A 21,957-nucleotide genomic window follows, 5' to 3' on the forward strand; every position below is an offset into this window, starting at 1 on the left:
ATCACAGTTCCTTCAACAGGATACTGTCGTGATAAAGTGTGATTTTAGCCTACGAGTGCTTTTGTTTTGAAATCACTTCCGTGAGTTTCGTCTGCGCTCTTATTTTGTAAGGTAACTTCCGGTAGCAGAATATGAAAAAACTGTAGTTTTTTTGTTTCTGTTTTCTAGTGATTTTATTTTTTGTTTTGAGAAGTAGAAAATGAAAATTATCCCGTTTTTTAAGTTTAGTAAATCCCTTTTTGACCGTGATAAAGAAAAACGCCTTGTATTTCAATTTTGGTTTTTCAATTTGAAAACGAAAATCAAATATCCAGTCGTTTTTTGTTTTTGAATATCCATTTGTGAAAAGAAAATCCAATGACCAAAACATACACTGACCGGAGGGGCTCTGTAAGGAAGTGGTATTGACTCTCATGGGGAAGGTATTAAACGGGAGTTCAAACAACTGCAGGGACTATATTTCAACACCTATAAGTGCAGAAGGATAGCTGAATTGAAAATTGAATGTAGCTTTATTTGAAATATGCGCCTCTTGATTTGGATCCTGTTCAAGATAAATATAAATAAAACTTTCAGGAAAATTGTTAAAATGTCATAAAAAAAAGTAATAGTATAGAATGTAATATGTAAAATTATAGTATAGTTTTAACCGATGGAGCTAAATGAAATCATAGTGACATCAAAGATATTAGAAATCATCATGCAATTGACTTATAATTATAAATGTTTACAAATCTTAACCTCACACTCACAGTAGAAGAAAAGTCAAGAGATCACTAAACAGGATGATGAGTGTCTGTACTAAATGTCTGGGTGTTGGGTCGACAGGCCAATCAAAAACAGATCCAGGCCTAAAATATACCTTGTAATGTCAATAGTTCAAATACAAAATAATAAGTGGTTGTATTCAGGGTATGAATACATCTGGCTCCACCAGACTGCTCTAACATCCATGCCTGTTGCCATTGTCTTCAATGACCTTGCTCAGTCGAAAGCACAGAAATCTCCATAAAAAATGTGTCTTGATGTGCATGAATAATTAATCAGAGACGTTCTATATGATGGAATTATGCATTTTTGGGCGTAATGAAACAATTTGATGGAGAAACGCAGCAGAAAAAGCCCTATATATCTGTACTGTACATACGACCCCCATCTGTCAGCTGCCCCTCCACAGCATAGTGAACACCCGACCCAGGGGTCCACAGAGCGGAGGCCATGTGAGTCAGGATGCATTTACTTTAGTAGTTCAACTTTATGTTACGTTACACTTCTACTCCACTGCACCTCAGAAGCAAATATTGTACCCTTAACTTCAAGGTTCAAGGTTCAAGGTTCTTTATTGTCAATCTGACATAGCTACAGAGTAATTATGCAGTTGAAAATCTTATGTCACAGGCTTCTCCAACAATGCAACATAATAACATAACATAATAACAATAAGAGCAAGAGCAATACAAAAATAATAATAGTTATAAAAATGAAATAAAGTTATGATGTGGAATAGTGCAGTATGAGTCTATATACAAGTTATTGGAATGATATATATATATTAGGTATTAGATACATACTACTGAGTAGCAGTTGAATGTTTGAAGTTGTTTCAACAGTTCAATTTTTTAACAGTCTCACTGCCCGCGGGAAGAAACTGTCTCCGAATCTTCTTGTCCTTGCCAGGATGCTGCGGTAACGTCTGCCAGACGGCAACAGAAAGAACAGTTTGTGGCTGGGGTGATGGGGGTCTTTGATAATCCGTAGTGATTTCTTCCTGAGCCGCTGGGAGTAAAGGTCCTCCATGGATGGCAGCTCCGTCCTGGTGATGTGCTGTGCAGTTTTCACCACCCTCTGTAAAGCCTTACGATCGAGGTCGGTGCAGCTGCCGTACCAGGCCGTCATGCTGCCAGTGAGGATACTCTCTATCGTGCACCTGTAGAAGTTGCAGAGTATCCTGGAATCCATTTTGAACCTCCTCAACCTGCGGAGGAAGAAGAGCCGCTGTCGAGCTTTCTTGGTGATGGTGGTGGTGTGAAGAGACCATGTCAGGTCCTCAGTGATGTGGACCCCAAGGAACCTGAAGCTTTTGACTCTCTCCACCGTAGTCCCATTGATGGCGATGGGGGCGTGTCCCTCTCCCTGCTGCTTCCTGTAGTCCACAATCAGCTCCTTTGTTTTGCTGATGTTGAGATGGAGGTTGTTCTCCTGGCACCAAGATGTCAGGTTTTCGACCTCCTCTCTGTACGCCGTCTCGTCATCGTCTGTGATCTGGCCGATGACGGTCGTGTCATCAGCAAACTTCACGATGGTGTTGGAGCTGTGTGTGGCCACGCAGTCGTGGGTGAACAGGGAGTAGAGGAGAGGGCTGAGCACGCAGCCTTGAGGGGCACCGGTGTTGAGAATCAGGGTGGAGGATGTGATATTTCCCACCCGCACTGCCTGGGGTCTGCCCGTCAGGAAGTTCAGGATCCAGTCACAGAGGGCGCTGTTGAGCCCGAGGTCTCTGAGCTTGATGGCCAGCTTGGAGGGCACAATGGTGTTGAATGCTGAACTGTAGTCAATGAACAGCATTCTCACATATGTGTTCCTGTTCTTCGGGTCCAGGTGTGAGAGGGCAGTGTGGAGGGTGAGGGCTATGGCGTCGTCTGTGGACCTGTTTGCTCTGTAGGCAAACTGCAGGGGGTCCAGAGATTCAGGGAGGGAGGAGGTGATGAATAATTTGACTAACCGCTCAAAGCACTTCATTATGATGGAGGTGAGTGCTACTGGGCGGTAGTCGTTGGGGCAGGTGATGATTGTCTTTTTGGGGACAGGAATGATGGTGGAGTGTTTAAGACATGTGGGGACTACAGACTGCAGCAGGGACCTGTTGAAGATGTCTGTGAACACCTCTGCCAGCTGAACTGCACACACCCTGAGAACACGGCCAGGGATGCCATCAGGTCCAGGAGCCTTGTGTGGGTTAACCCTTTTAAAGGATTTACACACATCTGCCCTATTTAAAACAAAAGGGCAGTGTAGCTCCTGGTCCCTCTGTACCTCCACAGCCTGGCTGCTCTCAAAGCGTGCAAAAAAACTGTTTAGCTCATCTGGGAGAGATGCGCACGCAGACACTCCCGCAGCACCCCCCGCTGCTCCTTTGTAGTCAGTCATTGTCCTTAGTCCCGCCCACATATTCCTAGTGTTACAGCCTTTGAAGTCAGATTCCACCTTGTCTTTGTACTGTCTCTTTGCATTTTTTATTGCTCTCCGGAGATCATACCTAGACTTCCTGTACTCCTCCAAATCTCCCGCTGTGTGCGCGAGAGTGCGCGCTTTCAGTTTGCCGCGCACCTCACCGTTTACCCAGGGCTTTTGATTTGGGAATGTCCGTACAGAAACCTTCGGTACCACGTCATCGATGCATTTCCCAATGTAGCAGATGACAGTGTCCGTGTGTGTGTTGATGTTATTGTCCTCAAACACACTCACACTTCACCACTCATGTGTGAATTTGAGTTAATAGATATTTTACATATTCAAATTATTAATACAAATTATCAACAATTAATGATTGACATTGTATTATTATAGATTAAGATACTACACTGTAGAGTTACTACACTTAATTTGACTTGAGTTCACCCCTGTCCCTTCTGCACTGAATAAGTGATTGTATATCCCCTGCCCCAAATGGTCCACACGCACGCACGCACGCACGCACGCACGCACGCACGCACGCACGCACGCACGCACGCACGCACACACTAACACACAACCAACTTCCCTCATCCAGCACCAGTCACTTTTCTGCCCATCTCCGCTGCTACTGCACTGCAACTGTATACCATGTTTATCTAGGCCCTTTTTGTTTTTTGTTTGATGTATATATGTCACACTGTAGGACTGCGGGAAACGATATTTCGAGATTTATGGATGTACAACATGTAGAATTCTTGACAATAAAGCTGACTTTGACTTTTTTGACTTTGATATAATATTTCTGACATGTATGTCAGGAATATTGGGCTATTACCTAATTTTTTTAAATCATTTCAGCGGGTGGCTCGGTGGATTAGTACGTTGGTGTTCGGATCAGGAGAGCACAGGTCCAAACCCCACTGCAGTCAGCATGTCGTTGTGTCCCTGGGCAAGACACTTCACCCCAAATGGCTCCTGTGGGGATTGCCCACAGTATTGAGTATGTAAGTCGCTTTGGATAAAAGCGTCTAACAAGTAACATGTAATTTCATACTGATTGGCCTGACGAGGGCGCTGTAATTTCAGGACACAGTTTTTAAGATAATATTTTTGTCACAATTCTAATGAAACCTGGTGCATTATGGCCCTGGGCGCAATTCTTATATAAAACACAACAGTGATGCAGAATCCTCTTTGTCATGGGCTGTCTGCATGACTCGTGGGGGCTGACATGTTTCACAATTGCTCTCTTTTGCATGGGTAACCATCAGATGAATAATTTAGCATAAGATAGCAAAACATTAAGAAGCCCAGCATCACCATGTGTTATCCTATTTCCAGACTTAAAACACACACTTCTTCAAGATACTACTTCCATGATGTCATGTCACCAATATGCAAATTAACACTTAAAAAAGAGAAGAGACTCAGTATATTTTTTGTTTCCTTTATTCCACGTTTGCATGCAGTACAATTCCAGTTCAGTTGACAGTGTTTACTCCAACAATCACCGTTCTACACTCAGACTGGTGGCATGCATGCTCTCCTGGGATCTTTGTTATTAGATTTACAAAATAACTGCTACTGCAGTCCGCTTTACTGTTGTCTTTGGTGTGTCTGTTGAGGTTTTATGAAGCTGATTAACTCAGAAATTAGAATGGTGTATGTGTGTAATTGAGGGAGAGAGAAAGCTGCTAGCGGGGCTAAGCTGAGATTTCAGATGAAGAGTGTAATTACAGCAAAAAGAGCAGGCAGATGTGTTTACACAGTGCACTCAGCTGGGGTTGGCTCATTACCAGAGACAGAGGGGAGAGAGGAGAGCAAGGGCAATCCCTCGCTTCCCTCTCTCTGGCGTGTGAACAAGCATGCTTTCTGGAGAGTGATTATCTGCTGCTACACCTTTCTAGAAGCGGTTTGTAAAATATCAAGTGTGTGTTTATGTGCTGCTTTTCTTTCTACTTCTTCAGCATGCCTTTGTTTTCCACGTTGACAGGTATCTTGGTCTCTGAGCCCTCGATGGATCTGATCAGAGGAGCATCCACGGTCAACACCCCCTCAGGAGACAGGGAGGAGTTCACGTTCTCAACGTCAGTATTAGATGGGAGGCTGGAGAGAAACACACATAAGATATAAGTATGAGAAATCACCCATTATTTAAACAAGACTGACTGAAACACTATAGGGGTAAATCAGATCCAAGACCAGCTCAGTGCGTATTGTTGTGGCCCCTGGATGGCAGCAGAGTCCTATTGAGCTTAAATCTCCAGCAGGAGGAGGTGGATGCTGCTTCTGCTTTTCAGAGCATGAAATCCAGCTATCAGCAGCAGCCAGCCATCTACAGGCTGGACCAAAACCAAAACTAAAGACACCCACAGCAGCAAAATCATAAAAAAAGAATCCCAGGTATCTGAGCCCAGCCCGAGAAATACATTTCCTCCACAGAAATTCACTGCAAAGCCACCATCAAACAGCCACAACAAACCAATGTAATGATAAATATTTTAGATTTGAAGTGAGTTTGTGACATATTGCATGGCCAGTAGTTTCCTGACATCAGCTGAACAACAAATGTGTAACAAGTGATCAAAAATAAAACTAATGTATTCTAGATGGATATTCTTTGAAAATCCTACTCACGTGTATTTCCTGGTGAAGCTCCTGGACACAAAACCATGCTCGTCCTTCCTGTCCTCATGCTTGCCTGAGGAAACAGAAAACATAGTTTTATATAAATGTATCATTGATTATGGCTCAATCAAAAGCATAAAATAGCTGTTACATTGTGTCAGCATGTACACTACCAGCACCATGGAACTGGTACACCTAAATGAAATGCAGCCCTGTTTGACTACAGCTGCTTTTTTCCTTTGTATTGTATTTTATCAACCATAGTAGCATACACTGCATAGTGTTGATGTAATGCATGTCAGATACAAAGCCAAAGCAGGCCTTCTTAGAAGAATATGCAGGCCAACTTGTGTAATGGTTTGACATTTTATAAAATTGTGTAGAAGTCTGTTGGAGTCTGGTCCCTCTATAAATTATCTTTCCTTCCGGGTAAGAATAATGTTTCCTTGTAGCATCAGTGGTTTGCTTTAGGGCTTGGGTTAGGTTATCTTAAGGCGATGCAGAAATCACAAGTAGGTGTAAGAAGTTTCGTTAAGATTTAGATACACAGAAACACTATGTTGATATAAACATTCTAGCTACAGTAGCAACCTGTTAGCTTAGCCTTTAGTTTTGGTGCTAAGCTAAGACAACCGAGTCCTTGCGCTAGCTTCATATGCTACACACAAATGAGAGTGGCGTCAATATTCTCATCGAATTGTTCCATAAAAGTGAAAATGTACAATGTTATCTAGTACTAAACTGTATGTAAATGTGTAATGAATTCCAACAGTAGGCTACAATGAATGGGCTTTTTTTGTGTGGAATATTTATGCTGGCATTCCCCCCCCCCATGTAGCCACAGCCAAATCAGTCAGCTTCTGTCAGTGTCCCATGGGTACTAAGATATATGGCTGTCATGATGAAACACAACCCTTTATTCTTGCTCTAAATAAAGAACCATGATATTTTTGTTATGACAACGGGCGGATAATGGCTGGCTACCGCAGGGAGCTGTCCCCTTTTTAAACAAGACACTACTATTGTGAGTGTGTCTGAGGCAAGTCTGCACTCTTTCAAATGAGGACTCATGAAAAGAGGTTGCCCTTCAGAGTTTACACTAAACTCTTCACTGAAGCTGATGATCTTAAATCACATAACCCCCTCTCTTTGGTGACAGGAGGTGGCAAATTCTACTTGGACGAGACCCAGTGCTTTGTTTATCTGTTCTTGTCTCTCAGCAGTGAGCAGGCCATAGTCCGGCCCAGGAACCTGTACCTGGACTAGATCCAGCAGTCCTTGTAAAGCAGCAGGACATGCTTTGTGTGTCACGGCTAAATCCCCTCCTATGAGAGGATGATTCTTAGAGAAATGGCTGACAGAGAGGCCGAGACTGACTCAGAGAAAATAGGAGCTCAAGGCCTTTTGGACAGCTGAGCTATTATATGATAAATTTCACATTTCTTCGGGTTGGCACATTTCAATTTGGTCCTTCACAAGCATTAAACGGACAATAAAAATATTTCACTCCTAAAAGTGAAACCGGCTTTTTAATAAAACAGTTTGGGCACTCTGGAGCTGCTGTTAAAGGCGACTCCCACATGTTGCATTGTGTTTTGCATTTGCAGGCATGTATCCAAAAGCCCCCGCCCTCGATTGTGCTGGAACTCAGTATATTGTCTCAGTATATGATGTAACTGTGCAGCAATGCATCTGCCTTGTGTTTGAAAAAAATAAATGTGTCCTGCCTTTTTATTTTGTTCTTTATGTTTGCACTGTGGCAGTTTTTCTTACACACATGAGACACACCTCCTCGTTTCAGTCCGTGAGGAAATCAAAATATTGTGCTCCTTTCTTATTCACTTTATTGTTTGTCCTTTCAAATGCCCTCAGGAATTAACAGTTGGTTTGACACGGTAACAAATTGTTAGCACATGAAGTTATATTTCAATCAGAATTGTAGATGTTTTGTCAGGAGTTCAGTCTTAACATATTGTTAAGGCTATAGAATAAGAGAGCAAGGCCTGCAAAGATTACTTTTCAACTATTTGATGAATTCCCAACTATTTTTATTAACGATAAATCAGTTTGAATATTTTTTAAAGAAAAAATGGTCTCTGGGTTAGGGTTACCCCTCAATGACATAATGTTTATTATATGTTAGAGACAAATAATGAGTATGTCATCAGAGGGTTTGGGAACCCCATTTTCTGACTAAAGAATTGATTAAATAATCATCAGATTAATCGACAATGAAATTCATCATTAGTTGCGTCACTAGTATGATGCTGTTGTAGTACCTAAAACTAATTATTAAACACATCATTTCTGTGCTTATTGAATGAGCCTGCACTAGAGTAGAGTAAGCAGGTGATCAGTGAGAGAGAAATGGGGACTCACCAGTGATTTCCACCACTCCATCCTTGGTCTTCACCACCAGCTCCTCAGGGGAGAAGTGGTTGACGTCCAGGCACACCTTCCAGCTGTCCTGGCTGTGCTTGATCTCTGACATGCCGCTGCTCTGCTGGCGGGACATGGCACGGGCCTGATGAGCCATCATGGCCGGTGGGTACATCATGGAGTTCTGGGGCATCATCTGGCCCATGGAGCTCATCTGGCCCATGGGGTTCATCTGGCCCATGGAGTTCATCTGGCCCATGGAGTTCATCTGGCCCATGGTGTTCATCTGGCCCATGGAGGGCATGGCTGGGGCCATGGGAGAGGGCCGCATGTAGCCTGCCCAGTGGGTGCTGGGGAATGTGTTGAAGTCTTCGGGAAAGGCAGGCATACCGAAGGTCTGGTCAAAGATGCGGCTCTGGTGCCAGTCACGGAATGGGTCCCAGCTGGGGGTGCGGAGCATGGTGAAAGGAATACGTCTCTCAGTCATGGCTGCTGTGTTTCGGCTGTAGTGTAGAGCTGTTGGCTGTGTAGGAAGAGCTCTTTGGCCTCTGTGAGAATGTTTTCCCAACGTGCCGTCTACCTCTCAGCTGAGAGCTTTTATACACACTGACACTGCCCCCGTCAACAGAGCCCTCCCTTCTTACTCAAACCCCCAGCTCGTATTTTTGGAAGCTACCAGAATATCTATTTGAGGCAGACGTAGCACTGGAATGGAATCCAAAGGGAGGCCCTCCCCACTTACAGCTGCCTAGTGCACTGTACTGTTAACCCCACTGTGTGTAATCCCCCCCCTCCCTCTCTCTGGGAGAGTCATTCTGCCTGCTGAACATATAGAAACCCAGACTCAGATAAGACTAACATGCTATTTCTAACATGGCTCTTCATAAGCCATGATGAGATGTACAGTACAGTACAGTACAGTACAGACTGTTCTTTGCTATTGTCAACCTCATGTTAGATACACAGGGGATTGTCATTTTGTGACATGGATGAAAGTGAACATTGAAGACACACTTATTAACAAGCACACAAAGCACACAAAGTTTGGGGTGATATTGCCAAGTTTAAAAAAAAAAATTCAGGTCATAAGGTGAAATTATGACTGAGGAGCTGAGGTGTAGACTCAAGTCGCATGTCCTGGAGTCAGACTTGAGACACAAATTTGATGACTTCAGACTCGACAAAATCAAAAAAGAGACTTGACTTGGACTTTTACACTAATGACTTCAATCAGCCTTGAACTTTTGACCTGAAAATACTTGATACTGGTATTTAAATAGTGTGCTATCGAAGCAATTAATTACCTGAATCAACTACCCTTACGCTACAGCAAGTCATCACTTACAATGTAATTCCCCAGACCCAACAGCATCCAATCAAATTGCAGGAGGGAACCTTGAATATAAAAAAGCTGAGCACAAGCAGGATACAATAGGCAATTTTGCCCACATACAAGAACTATGCAGCAACCAACAAAAAACGTATTGCAGTATGCAAAATGTTTGGGTTTATATGAACTGTTTATGACCCGAAACTTAACACTAAGGACTTGCAAATGACTTGGTCCCATCGCATGGATGCAGCGTATCCAGGGGGACCAACTGTTGACTCTACACATTATCCATAAGGTTCAGCTTACATTCAGCTTCACAATTGCCTGTCATCAGATGAGTGTTGGTGACATTCTCTGCAAACCCCTCATGTTATTAATACCAAAAACCTGTGGCTCCTCAAAGCTGCTGACAGCCTGAGATTACTTCTGTGTGGCTGATTGTATGTCACAGATGTGTTCCTGCCAGCCTCACCATGGCACTCTCATGAGATGTTCTGTTTCTGATATAGGTGCTGCCTTGAACCCAGTAACACTGCACTATAGGGTCCAGCTCAGCTGTGAGTCTGAGGGTTCACATTGTTCTTTTTAAATTGTTCTTTCGGTAACAAACTTGGGACCAATGAGATGCAACCAGTTGCTATGCAAAATCGGCGCAAGGGGATAACTTGGGGGGGCCAATGGCCATTTCCTTACTATGGGACCGATGTAAAGTCACAGTGACTTTGACCTGCAATTTCTAATTGGTTCATCATAGAGTCCAAGTGGACACTTGAGCCACATTTGTAGTAATTAACTCCAGGTAGAGAGACAACCTTAACATAAATTATGCCTCAGACCTCGCAGCCACCCGTTTAGAAGCATAACTACAAGACCAAACCATTTTAATGCGAAAAAAACAACTATAAAGAGACACAAAACCAAAGCGACTTGACTTCCAAGTGACACAAAGAAATGACAAAAAGAGGCAAAACTACTGTAAACTTTGTGTGCCTTATCCTATGTAAAGTAGCAATGGTGGTTCAACCTAAAGTAACATGTGTGCATTTGATTGTACAACTTATATGTATATGTTGTATATAATGTATATTGACAGGGACTGTTGCTAAAGCCAAGTGCCTCATAAACAGATTTTAAAACGAGTGAAATATTTTCTTTTGTCCAATAGATTTAGCTGATTAATAAAAGTTAGAACAGTTCCCGTTTGAGAGTGTGACTACAGACTGAGTTCACTCATCACAGAGTGTAAGGGTGATGGGGTCCGTTTGGAATTGGGCCAGTCTCATTATCTGCCCATGTTAAATTCTACAGAGCTGGAGAACATTCTGGCCAAAGTTGTCATGAGTATCAAGTATTGGACAGTTCTCACCAGTGCCATCTGTAGGAAAATAAGTGCAAAACGCCAGCAGAAGAAGAAGAACACCGTCATTATTTCCCCATTTGTTTCTGTTTATTGTCAGGTATTATAACTTGTACACTACAAAGAATGACTTGGAGAACCAAAGGGGCGATGCTATACTTGGATTAAATGAACATGTTTGCAGATTATTTCAGTTGGGTTACACTGGGTATGCAACACTGAGTGACATGAAGCTGGTCGAATGGTAAGGAAGACTTAGGGTGATCCCTGATTGTGTCGCCAGTTTGTTCACCGTACTACTGAAGCTGTGTGTCTCGTCTCTGCTATGCTAGGTTACATCAGATATATTCTCCTGGTAACAAGGGGACCTGTGACAGAAACATGTTGCGGCCAATTATACAAGGGATTAGAATATGTATAGGCTGGAAACATACGGCAGAGTAGAATAATGGACTCGTCTTTCCACACCGTCCTCAATACAAGCAGTCATAATGGTTGCATTCAAATTAACCACTACAAGAGGCCGGGGGTGCCGTAGTGGCATTCGTGGGAGAAACTGTGGGCGAAGACCGTCTGCTGCCCAACGGCTACAAAGAGCATTTTAAACACACTGAAGTAAAATCTCCACCCTGATGGTGTCAGCCTTGTCATGATTTCTGTGGACATAAACGGTACAGGGAACAAGTTTGCATCACAATCTCGTCTTTAAAGCATGACCCAACTGCTTTGCAGCTCATGATAAATACATTAAATAATAAATAACCAATAAATAACCAAATAAATACAATAGGATCATAAATAGCTGTGGTGTGTGTGTATGGTAGACATTTTGCAGACAGTTTTCTGTACACTACCATACAGCAGCCTTAGTGTACACATAAATAATGACCTCACTGGACATTGCAGAGGAGGTACACACACACACACATACACACACTCTCACATACAGTCAGGATTAGCAGAATCAACATAATAATTTAAACAGGGAAGAGTAAAAGTACATCATAAATAATCCCCCCCTCCCGACATACTGTATAGGCCAGTGGGAGCTCTGATGCACCTCTACTTCCTGCCAGTCTCTCCTGATGCATCATGCTCAACAAACCTCCTTCAACTAGATGGAATATACAGTGCATAGTTTACAAAGCCAGAACGTAAGAGTTTACTATACAGACAAACCTATACAATACCATTTTATCATAAAAAAAGTTCATTTTCTTTTTTGCTCCCCATTTCATCTGCCGATTTCTCTTTTGTTCTAACTGGTGTTGATCTCTGCTCCTCGATGAGATGGAAGTCTTTGGGGCAGATGAGGACATGATTGGGAAAGAAAAGTCAGAAATGTAATGAAATGTTCATTAAGCAGTTGTCATGTGTCCTCTTTTTATCTTCTACTCAGCTCCTACTGTTAGGATATATTTATATATATTTATATAGTATATAGTTCTTAATGAATTCATTTTTGGTTGCGTTGTGGAAGAAGAGAAAGAAAGTGCTAACATACAGCGAGATTTGTTCTTTGGGCTCTACCAAATTAATTTCGACATGTGGTGACCCATTTCCTTTAATGCCTTTGTGAAGACGTGAACAGTGATAGCCAATTTCATAGTGATGTGCTATATCAAATTACGTTTCTCCACTTTGATCCAGGCTCAGAGAGAGATGATGGTCCAGGGGCGAGGAGTTTGGGCCCTGGTTGGACAGCAGGGAGGCCCTGTGGAGGCCCCGTTAAAGATCATGATTCTCCTCTGGTTGTTTTTGTTTCCCTTCTTCACGTGCTGCGTGTTTAGTGTCAGACTCCGGGGCTGTCATAGCTGCTGCGGCTGTCGTAGCTGTGGTGGCTGCGGGAGGGGCTCTTGCTGCGGCTCCAGCTCCGGCTGCGGCTCCGGCTCCAGCTCCGGCTCCGGCTGTGGCTCCGGCTGTGGCTCCTGCTGCGGCTGGAGCTGCTTGAGCTGCGGCTCCGGCTGCGGCTGGAGCGCGACGGGCTGCTGTCCAGGCTGGAGGACGAAGGACTGGGCCGGTAGTACGGGATGGGCCGCTTGCGAGCACTGGGGAGAGGGGAGAGAGGAGGGGGTTACATCTGACACATTTAAAGTTTGACGAGTTAGTGTTCATGAAGGTTTAACACACGTTGTATTAAGACTTAGTTGGTTGAGAGACAATCATTGTTAGGTTAGAGGAGTGGTGAAGTTATGATCAGTACAGGATCTGAAAGAGAGCAGTTTATGTGTTAAAAAGTTCAAGCTGTCACACACACACACACACACACACACACACACACACACACACACACACACACACACACACCACACACACACACCACACACACACACACACACACACCACACACACACACACACACACACACACACACACACACACACACACACACACACACACACACACACACACACCACACACACACACACACACACACCACACACACACACACACACACACACACACACACACACACACCACACACACACACACACACACACACACACACACACACACACACACACACACACACACACACACACACACACACACACAGTGACATTGAGTTCCCTATGCAACACATTGACCTACTGTAAATGTCTATCCTCAATGTGATTGGTTGCGTAATGTTGCAAAAGCTCAGAAAACTGTCCTTTTTCTGGAAAAATCAATTACAACCTTTTTGCTTTGTTATCTTCACATTGGAAAAATATTCAAGAAAAAGAAAAATACTCCCGGTTGTGTAAATAACTTTACCCTAAGTACCTGTTTCAACTTAATATAACCACTGACACAAACAACAGCCTTGTCCAAATTGGGGACACAGCCTTTGTCCTCACATGCCATCCCTAATTAACCTGCCTTTAATTTGAAATGTGTCTCCGATGGTAGTCTTACTCAGGGACACACGCACAAAGCATGCACGCACGCACACACATATACAGGGCAGAGAAAAGCATGTGGTTAGTTTAAGCTTAGATTGCCATGTTAATAGCCACCCTGGCAGTGCTTCCTGTAAGGTAATCAGCTGTTAGTTCCCAAAAGAGCCTCGTCTCCTCAGTGGAGGCCGACAGCCAGCGCAGAGATAAACGCTATCAAGGTGTCCTGCGGCTGCAAGGCCGGCTTCACCTTGTCTTTGCAGCCGCATGCAGATAACTCAGCCTTGGCTTTTGTCTTTATATCTGCCTGTGCAATGGAAAGATATCCTCTTTTATAAACCTTGATAGCGTTTTAATCTCTTTATCCCCGTGTTACAACATTAGTGCATGAGCGCAGAGGGGCGTCGCTTTAGAGTTGGTGAGTTTCTGCGCTGAAGGAGCACAAAGAGGACAGAAAAAGAGAAACGTGAGGAGGCCAGGTTTACTCAGGGGAGCTCTGATGGTTTTGCTGTTCAGCCGAGCTTCTGGTGTCAGACTGGTCCGTTCCTGCTGCGCGGCAACTGTTACCAGGGTAACTAGCCTGCGGCAGCTCCATTCAGCAGCATCCCGTTGTCTTGGCGTCAGGACCTTTAGGACTGGAGTGAAAGACGACAAGGTACACACATTTCACCCACGTCTATTAACACTTGTATGAGAGGATAGAGGTGACGCTCTCACAGGAGTGTGGGAGATTTCTCGTTGTGTTCTCATAACTCACCGACGGCATTTCAAGTGATACAAGCCCATAGAGAATTGCATGGGAAAAGAAGCTATAAAAGTAGATTTGATGAGTTTTATAGATAAGTTAACTGTAATTGAGCATATTATCATTAGCAGAGGGGGATAAAAGACCCAATCTGCTCTCAGTATGGAGGAGCATTCAATCAAGCAGCTCACTGATTCATATTTAATGGACCAATAAACAATACCACACAAACAAATCAGTACATCAATGAATAAATAAAGACATCAAACAAGCTAAATAAATCAATACAGAATTCTCCTGGCCTTTATAATCATACTTTCTGTAATGACTTTATGCTCTTATCGTTCTGTACACTCAGCTATACGTTTATTAGGTGCAGGTGGCTGAAACTGACGCAGTGGATACCCACCTTCATGGAGGCTCTAATGATCAGTTCTTGTTGAAAGTGTTTCAAAGACGTGTTGAGTTGATGGTCCTTTTTGAGGAATGTGAGTGTTGTGAGATGCTGTTGAGTTCTATTGCATTAGCAGTAGCTCTTTCTGTGGGGTCATGGCTTTGGAAACAAGGGTCACAGGTTCAAGTCCCGATCAGACCAAACGTTTGTTGGGCGTGTAGCTGTTGGCATGTTTTCTGGATATCTACACTTAATGTGTGTATACATCTTATGCTTGTGTATATTTATAATGTGTGTATAGAATAACTGAATTTCCTCTTGGGTTTTAATAAATGGTAATTTTCTTCTTTTAATACTGCAGGGAGTTTTTTTATGGTTCAGTCCAACCTGATTAATATAAATGAGTAGAAAGAGATGCCAGTAAAACAGAAGGCAGACTGCCGGCTATTCATGGCTGAACAGAATAATTCCTCTGCTGGTTTTTAGGGTAAAAAAACAACAAAAATATATCAGTTAACCTGTATTTTTGCAGAGCTAATATTTTTCCAATGTTGGACATCAATCAAAGTCCAGGCAGCAAAGGACTCAACAAGTCAATTATAGGGTTAATGTTGCGATTCACCTTAGATGTATTATGTTGCTGTTATACTGGATACAGACTACTATGGCTATAAGCCGGCCACTGGAGTATCTCACACTTTATTCTCCTACACTTGCACTATCAGCGCTATCTGTTTGGCAATAGCACTGTTGCTGCATCCTCTGCTTGGAGCCACACAAGAGGATTGAGTGCTTGTTCCCCTATAGCTGAATGATAATATAAGGAGCCTAAACGTTCTCCAGAGCAGACACAGAGCTGTGGAGATGGGTCCGGCTATGGGAGATAATATAGACATTCACATCATGAAAAGTAGAAGAACATGAAATAGCATATTCCGTTGGGCTGGAGAACCTCACACTTCATACTGTTTCCTAAACCAAACCTACACACACACCACTTCATTTTAACACCTGCAGTTTTTCCATTTCTGCTCTAACAAGGGCTTTAATGAATCAGGATGTGGCTCCTAGTATTTACACTTGTGGGTTAGAGCAGGAACATTTCCCCTCATTTTATTCATGTTGCTTCTCATTGTTGTAATTTGCAGTTGTAAAAGAGCAGTCCTCAGCCCGAGAGCAGTGCACTTCAATTATAGAACACGGTTAAACTGCAGAGAATAAACATACCTTCAGCAAAAGTGGATTATGCTAAAGTGTTGTTCATTCAGACTTATAAAAGCAAAAATGCAATTCAACACAGACAAACTGTCTCTGTGTGAAACTGTCCTGTGGAAGAAAGTCCATACAGTAGGTAAGATCTGAATCATAATGATCTCGTAGATATCTTGAAGAAGGATCGTAATGAGGTTTGTGATGCTGGACAGATGTGTTACCTGGTGATCCTGCGGGCCTCCATGAAGCTGGGGGAGTCTCTTCTCCTCTTGCGGATTGGTGAGTAGCTGCGGGAGCGGCGGCGAGCGCGGCTCTCGTCGTCAGAGTGGTTCTGGCTGTCCTTCTCTCTGCACGACACACGAACCGCCAGAACAACACATTAGATCAGAATGACACTATAAGCTGTATGAAAAGGGAAATCAAAGTGTGAAAGAGAACAAACTCCCACCTGGAGTTGTTCTGTCTGCTGTGTGGGGACTTGGCCTTGGAGGGGCCTCCGTCTCTGGAGGCGGAGCGTGAAGACGAGTGCCCGCTGCTCCAGGAGCTGCTGCGCTGCCGGAGGTTGGGTTTGCCCCGAGACTCCTCCTTCTTCCTGCCTGACGTGTGCGGGTGGCGCCCCGGTGACGCAGACTGGCTCCGGTGGTGCGCCTGACCCCGACTGGAGCGGTGGTGACGCTTGGAAGAGTGGCCCCCTTTTGACCTGGGGTGACAGGAAAGGTTTGAGTAGTTATGAATTTGCAATTCGTTTTCACTTGGAAAACTTGGTAGGCATGTCAGTAATGTTTAATTTGTTGTCTTTCTTCTACTTCAGTGTTGAATGTGAAGATAATACCACATACTGTAGGGCCCTCTCCTGGAATGTCAAGTCTGTTTCATTTATGTGGTGAACCCTCAAGAGATAGCTACCAAAAATCAGTCCTTTTTCTTTTATACGTTTATTATTTTATGGGCCACCAGGGTTTTTGCAAGTGACGGTGTTGAAAAGGGGAGACAGAATGGATGGCAAAGGGTCCTAGGTTGGACTCGAATCCGGGTCTTCCACATGTGGACCCATCTCCAATACATGGGCCTCAGCTCGACCAACTGAGCTTTACAAAGGCTCTTATTTTTATTACATCTTTTAACCCTCCTGTTGTCTTCGGGTCAAATCTGACCGATTTACTACTTTCATCAATCATAACTTTTTTGTTTTATATTCGATTGCATTAAGGCTTTATGATATCCTTCACAGAAGACATTTGAACATATAAAATTGCTGATCACCACTCTCATTGAATTTTGGATGATTTAATCAACTTTGTAACACCCATGGTGTTCCCGGTCAAAGATGACCGCCATAAAGAAAAGGAATTAGATGTGTCGTCCCCCCTTATGTGCCCAATCCCCCCATGTGAATCACACCTGGTACTCACAAAAAAACACACACAGAACAATTTGACACATTCCCCGCTCTTATGTGCCCATCCCCCCACCTGGATCACACCTGGCACACGCAATACATGTTCATTGTCTATTCTTTGTATATTTACTGCAGTTTTTCATGTATACCAGTAGTCTGGTACAATATGTACAGTTTGAAAGGGTGTTAAATGAAATTTGGTGATGATTAATGGTTTTTGTGTTAATGTAATAGCAGTTAAAACAGGACCGGTCCAATTTGACCGCGAACACCAAAATAAGGGGGGGGGAAACGAAGACAATAGGAGGGTTAATCAGATTAAGTTAAGTTTTACCTAAAATATATAGTTTTATTTAGTTTTAGTTTATTAATTATACATATTTTGTATACTGATATCCCTGTTAATGGACAGTATGTCTGAATGCTAGGGACGAATAGAAGTCTTACCTTCTGTGGTGACGGGAGTTCCTCCCCCTGTGGGTGTGGGTGTGCTGGGAGTGGGCCGAGTCGCTGCTGTGAGCAGGGGAGTGGGAGCTCTTGTTCTGGCCCCTCTGGCTCCCTCTCCTCCCTGACGCCTGGGTGACAGAGTTCCCTACAGCCGAGTTCCTGCCGTCCACACCCCCAGCCTCTCCTGCGGCGCACATCTGTCCCGCCTGGCTCCTGCTGGGGGCGCTGTGGAGCTTGTGCTCTCTCAGCAGAGTGGACTGCATTCCTGCAGAGTTAGCGGTCAGCAGACGGAGCTTCTGTAGAAAAAATGATGACCAACAAAGGAAAAAAAAAAGGAAAAAAAAGAAAAAGGACAAAAAGAGCATTAGAGTGTTTTCAGGTCGGTGATTGAGAGCTACGGTGTGCCAAAAGAAGGTTAACATCTAAAAGAAAAAGATCTAGGTTCTCTCCATTATGGCTTATAGATAGTCCTCTATGGTGCAGCGCATGCAATACTTGGCATGCAAAACCATAATGAGTTGAAGAAATCATAATCGCAAAAACAAACAAAAAAACTAGGAGGAGGAAGAGAGGGAATAAAACAAAAATAAAACTGTGAACCAAATAAGTTAAAGAGCAAAGGCAGAAAGTACAGAGCTACAGATTTTAGAGTAGAAAAAGAGGACTTCTTCAGTTTTTTTTTTTAGTAATGATTAAAAAAAATGAAACAAAACAGAAAGAGAAGACAACTTGACGGAACATCACAGAAATGGAAGGAACAAAATAAAGATCACAATTATTGAATCAATCGAATCAGAAAACAAATCGTCTGCTACTCAATTTTCTCTTTCTGGATTTTTTTATTCCTGTAGACAATTGCTGAGATGTGAACAGCGACCCATTTTCTTTGATTTTTTTTGTAATGGTTACTCTTGTTTAACTCCCTTCTGGTTAACATCCACTTACCAATAAAGTGGTATTCCCTCCTTTAGTAGGTAAGGTATGAAGAAAAGGGAAAAGTGGGGCAACATAAGTGCATCATTAGATTCACAAAATGCAAGAGAAAAAGACACAAAAACCTTCCCTGCCAGTGACTCATGAGACAATGCATGGACATCAATGGAAAAGAACTGAAAAGCAGAGAGGAAAACCACAATGTGCAGGAAACCCCTCACACAGAGTCAAGCCTCCGGGCCCAGTCGCCTCCCTGAACATCAGAGAACAACCAGGCGGAGAGAGCGGCAGGTACTTTCTTTACCATTCTTCTCTCCATGTAGTATCTTCCACAGGGCAGGAGTTATTTAACATCCGGAAACGATTACAGGCTAACTAGCTTAGCTTCTATCAGTGTTTTGGCTCCTTGATAAGAGGCACTTTTAGTTATTACGATTTTATTCAATAACGTTCTAGGGAGTTATTGCTGCATAACAATAGTACGTATTAGCTTACTACTTAGATTGGATAAGGTTAACATTACACTGTATGGCATCAGAGGTTATGTTGTTGGTAATTCACCAATGTAAGAACCCCTGAAAAGCTCAGTAGTCAAAAGCTACTTTTAGAGTCATGAATAGAATAACACCTTGAAGCTAGTGTTAGTATAGGAATGATTAGGCTGGCCAAATTCTGCATTTTTCTTATTTTTTATAAATTCTGTGAAAAAACCTAAATCTACAATAAATGAATCGCTTGATAGTACTTTGTACCTTGCCTGGAGCAGTATTTCAGTTTCATCGTCTCGTGCCAGCATCAGGTCTAATTTATGGTCAACTACCTGGGAAACGAATGCCTCAGCTTTGCGTTTAGTGCTAATAAGCTTATCTTATCTTGCTAAAACGTTAAACATTGTGAACGTTATTATTGTTATACCTGCTAAGCGTTAGCATTTTCCTTTTGAGCTTGTTAGCCTGCTGCTGTTAGCATTAGCTAAAAGGGCCACTTACTGAGCCGCCAGTGTGGCTATAGACTCTTTGTATTGATTCACAATACAACAGCATATGTGTGACCCCTTATCGTGCCACAAACAAAATGGGAAAGTAAGAAAGTATTGACAGACTTTGTTCATTTAGATCTTTTCAAGGAAATAGTTTATGGTAAGAAAAATAGTTAAGTAGTAGAGTAATGTCAGCCTTATTCTATAAACTGCATGGTTGAGAGTGAGCTAAAATGCATTGCAGTCCTCAACTGTAAGTATTCAACATGAATGGGGTTATGATAAGTAGTTCAATGGAAGTTAGGGACTGAAAGTTGTGATGCACAGTTATTGCGCAGAGAGAGTCATTCAAATGTTTTGTATGAAACCAAATACAGCTGGCTCTTTGCGCATGCATTACAATGTTTTTTTTCTGATCTGCCTGTGATATAAGATTCTACATCAGTACCAACTTGTCCTCGCAGAAAGAAGAGCCGTTCTGCACTAGAGAGAGGACAACTAAGCGGTATAATAAGAAAACACACAACCACTGGAGCTTATGACAGTTGTTAGAAACAGTCGTGGAAATCAATATGGTGAAAATCATAAGACAATGTACTAATTCACCGACAAACAGAGAGATGCTGGACAAACAGGAAGGCATTCTACCAAAACAGAAAGAAAACAAAGCTGGAGAAAGAAATGGACCTGGAAGATAGAGCGGGATATTGGACTTCAGAATGAAGTTAAGGAGGCAAGAGGAAAACCAGAGCTCTACGTAATCCAATCCTTTAAGAGTCAAATCATAATTGATGGAATATAATTAATTTGGATAAAGACCATTGGTAAACAACAGAAAGAGAGAGATAGAGAGAGAAAGAGAGAGAAACATTGACGTCACTCAGGCTAGGGTGCTTGTCACATTCTCATCTGCATAAAGATCACGTGCGTAGGCAAAGCATTACCTACCTTCCATTTCAATCAGTGACACGTATGCAATATCAACAAAAAAAAGGAAAGAAAGAAAAAAAAGGAGAAAGGAATGTTCTCCGCAGCGAAATGGGAAAAAGACAATGACCTCTTTTAGTATCAAAGCTACATATTGTGTCCAGAGACTAAGGAGAAAATAAACAAACCAAAAAGTACAAAGAAAATAGAGAGGAGAAAATAAAACTCCAGCTGGAAATCAAACTAAAATGCGAAACAAAAGGATGACTCTACAAACGACATGATTTGCTTTGTCTTTTTCGCTTGTACAAATGCAGCCATATTTGTATCAAAAAGGGGGGATGGGGAAGGGGACAGAGGTAAGCGGATAGAGTTAATTGTCATATTAGTGGACATCCATGTAGAGTAGAGTAGCTAAGAGGAAGGGAGGAGGAGGAGGACATGCAGAGCTGGCAGATGTGAAAGATACTGTATGTGGGAAGGAAAATGCCAGGACAACAAGAGTGAGACGTGAGTCACACATGACACAGATGAACAGGTAGGAGAGGAGGGGGGGGGGGGAGGAGGAGGAAGTAGAAGAGTGTTGGAGGGGTAGTCACCGCTAAGATGGACAACTAGAGTCAGCACATTCAAAAGGGACCCCAGTCACATTTTGGCCTGCGTCTTCTTCAGTAGCACCACTTCTCTACTCTGTACTTTGGACGTCAGCCCAGCTTTCTGCTCTTTTTATTTATTTATTTATTCATCACTGTAAACACAGGTACGCTGAGAGAGCGCTTCAGGAGCTTTGTTCGAATCTGCTGTTTAAACTGTGAGTCTAAACAGAGAGCTTACGTTACAAAATGGCTTGGGTCCCTTTGAAATAACAATCGTGTTAATAAATGTGTGAGTTGTCCTCGTTATTTTCCCAGAGTACTTGTGTTTGAAGTGTTTGAAGACATCCATTAATAATGAGCAAGAGGACGACTAGCCCGGGGTGGGACTGTTTTCACTCATTGTGTAGGAGACAGTCCCAGATGCTTCCCTTTGAAAAGCATGGGGCAGCTGTGCACTGCTCTTTATCAGAGGCGGGGGAACGCATGTACTGAACTTACCAAAAAGCCAGATAGTCCTATGAACATATTATAAGAGTATTAGTATAGGTTTTATAAAACATTCCTGATGAAAGATA

The 21,957-nt window shown here is 42.8% G+C and overlaps 2 protein-coding genes across 2 annotated transcripts in view; both read right to left on the bottom strand.

Annotated features, from left to right (window-relative positions):
• Positions 1–4,605: 4,605 nt before the first annotated feature.
• On the bottom strand, positions 4,606–8,763 carry hspb1 (heat shock protein, alpha-crystallin-related, 1). The gene is made up of 3 exons (XM_034152206.1): positions 8,182–8,763; positions 5,812–5,875; positions 4,606–5,280 (listed from the first exon to the last, which is right to left on the bottom strand). Exons 1-3 carry the CDS (start codon positions 8,666–8,668, stop codon positions 5,130–5,132), a joined length of 702 nt encoding a protein of 233 aa, XP_034008097.1. The 5' UTR covers positions 8,669–8,763; the 3' UTR covers positions 4,606–5,129.
• A 2,186-nt stretch (positions 8,764–10,949) lies between these two features.
• srrm3 (serine/arginine repetitive matrix 3) overlaps positions 10,950–21,957 on the bottom strand; it is a 79,912-nt gene continuing 68,904 nt past the window's right edge. The window contains exons 11-14 of the mRNA XM_034152571.1: positions 17,948–18,243; positions 16,550–16,801; positions 16,323–16,448; positions 10,950–12,919 (exon numbers count right to left, since the gene is read on the bottom strand). Coding sequence (XP_034008462.1) covers positions 12,664–12,919; positions 16,323–16,448; positions 16,550–16,801; positions 17,948–18,243 — 930 coding nt within the window. The 3' untranslated portion in view covers positions 10,950–12,663. The remainder of the gene's footprint in view (positions 12,920–16,322; positions 16,449–16,549; positions 16,802–17,947; positions 18,244–21,957) is intronic.

This window comes from Trematomus bernacchii, unplaced genomic scaffold (assembly GCF_902827165.1).
Source record: "Trematomus bernacchii unplaced genomic scaffold, fTreBer1.1, whole genome shotgun sequence".
NCBI classification, from domain to species: domain Eukaryota; kingdom Metazoa; phylum Chordata; class Actinopteri; order Perciformes; family Nototheniidae; genus Trematomus; species Trematomus bernacchii.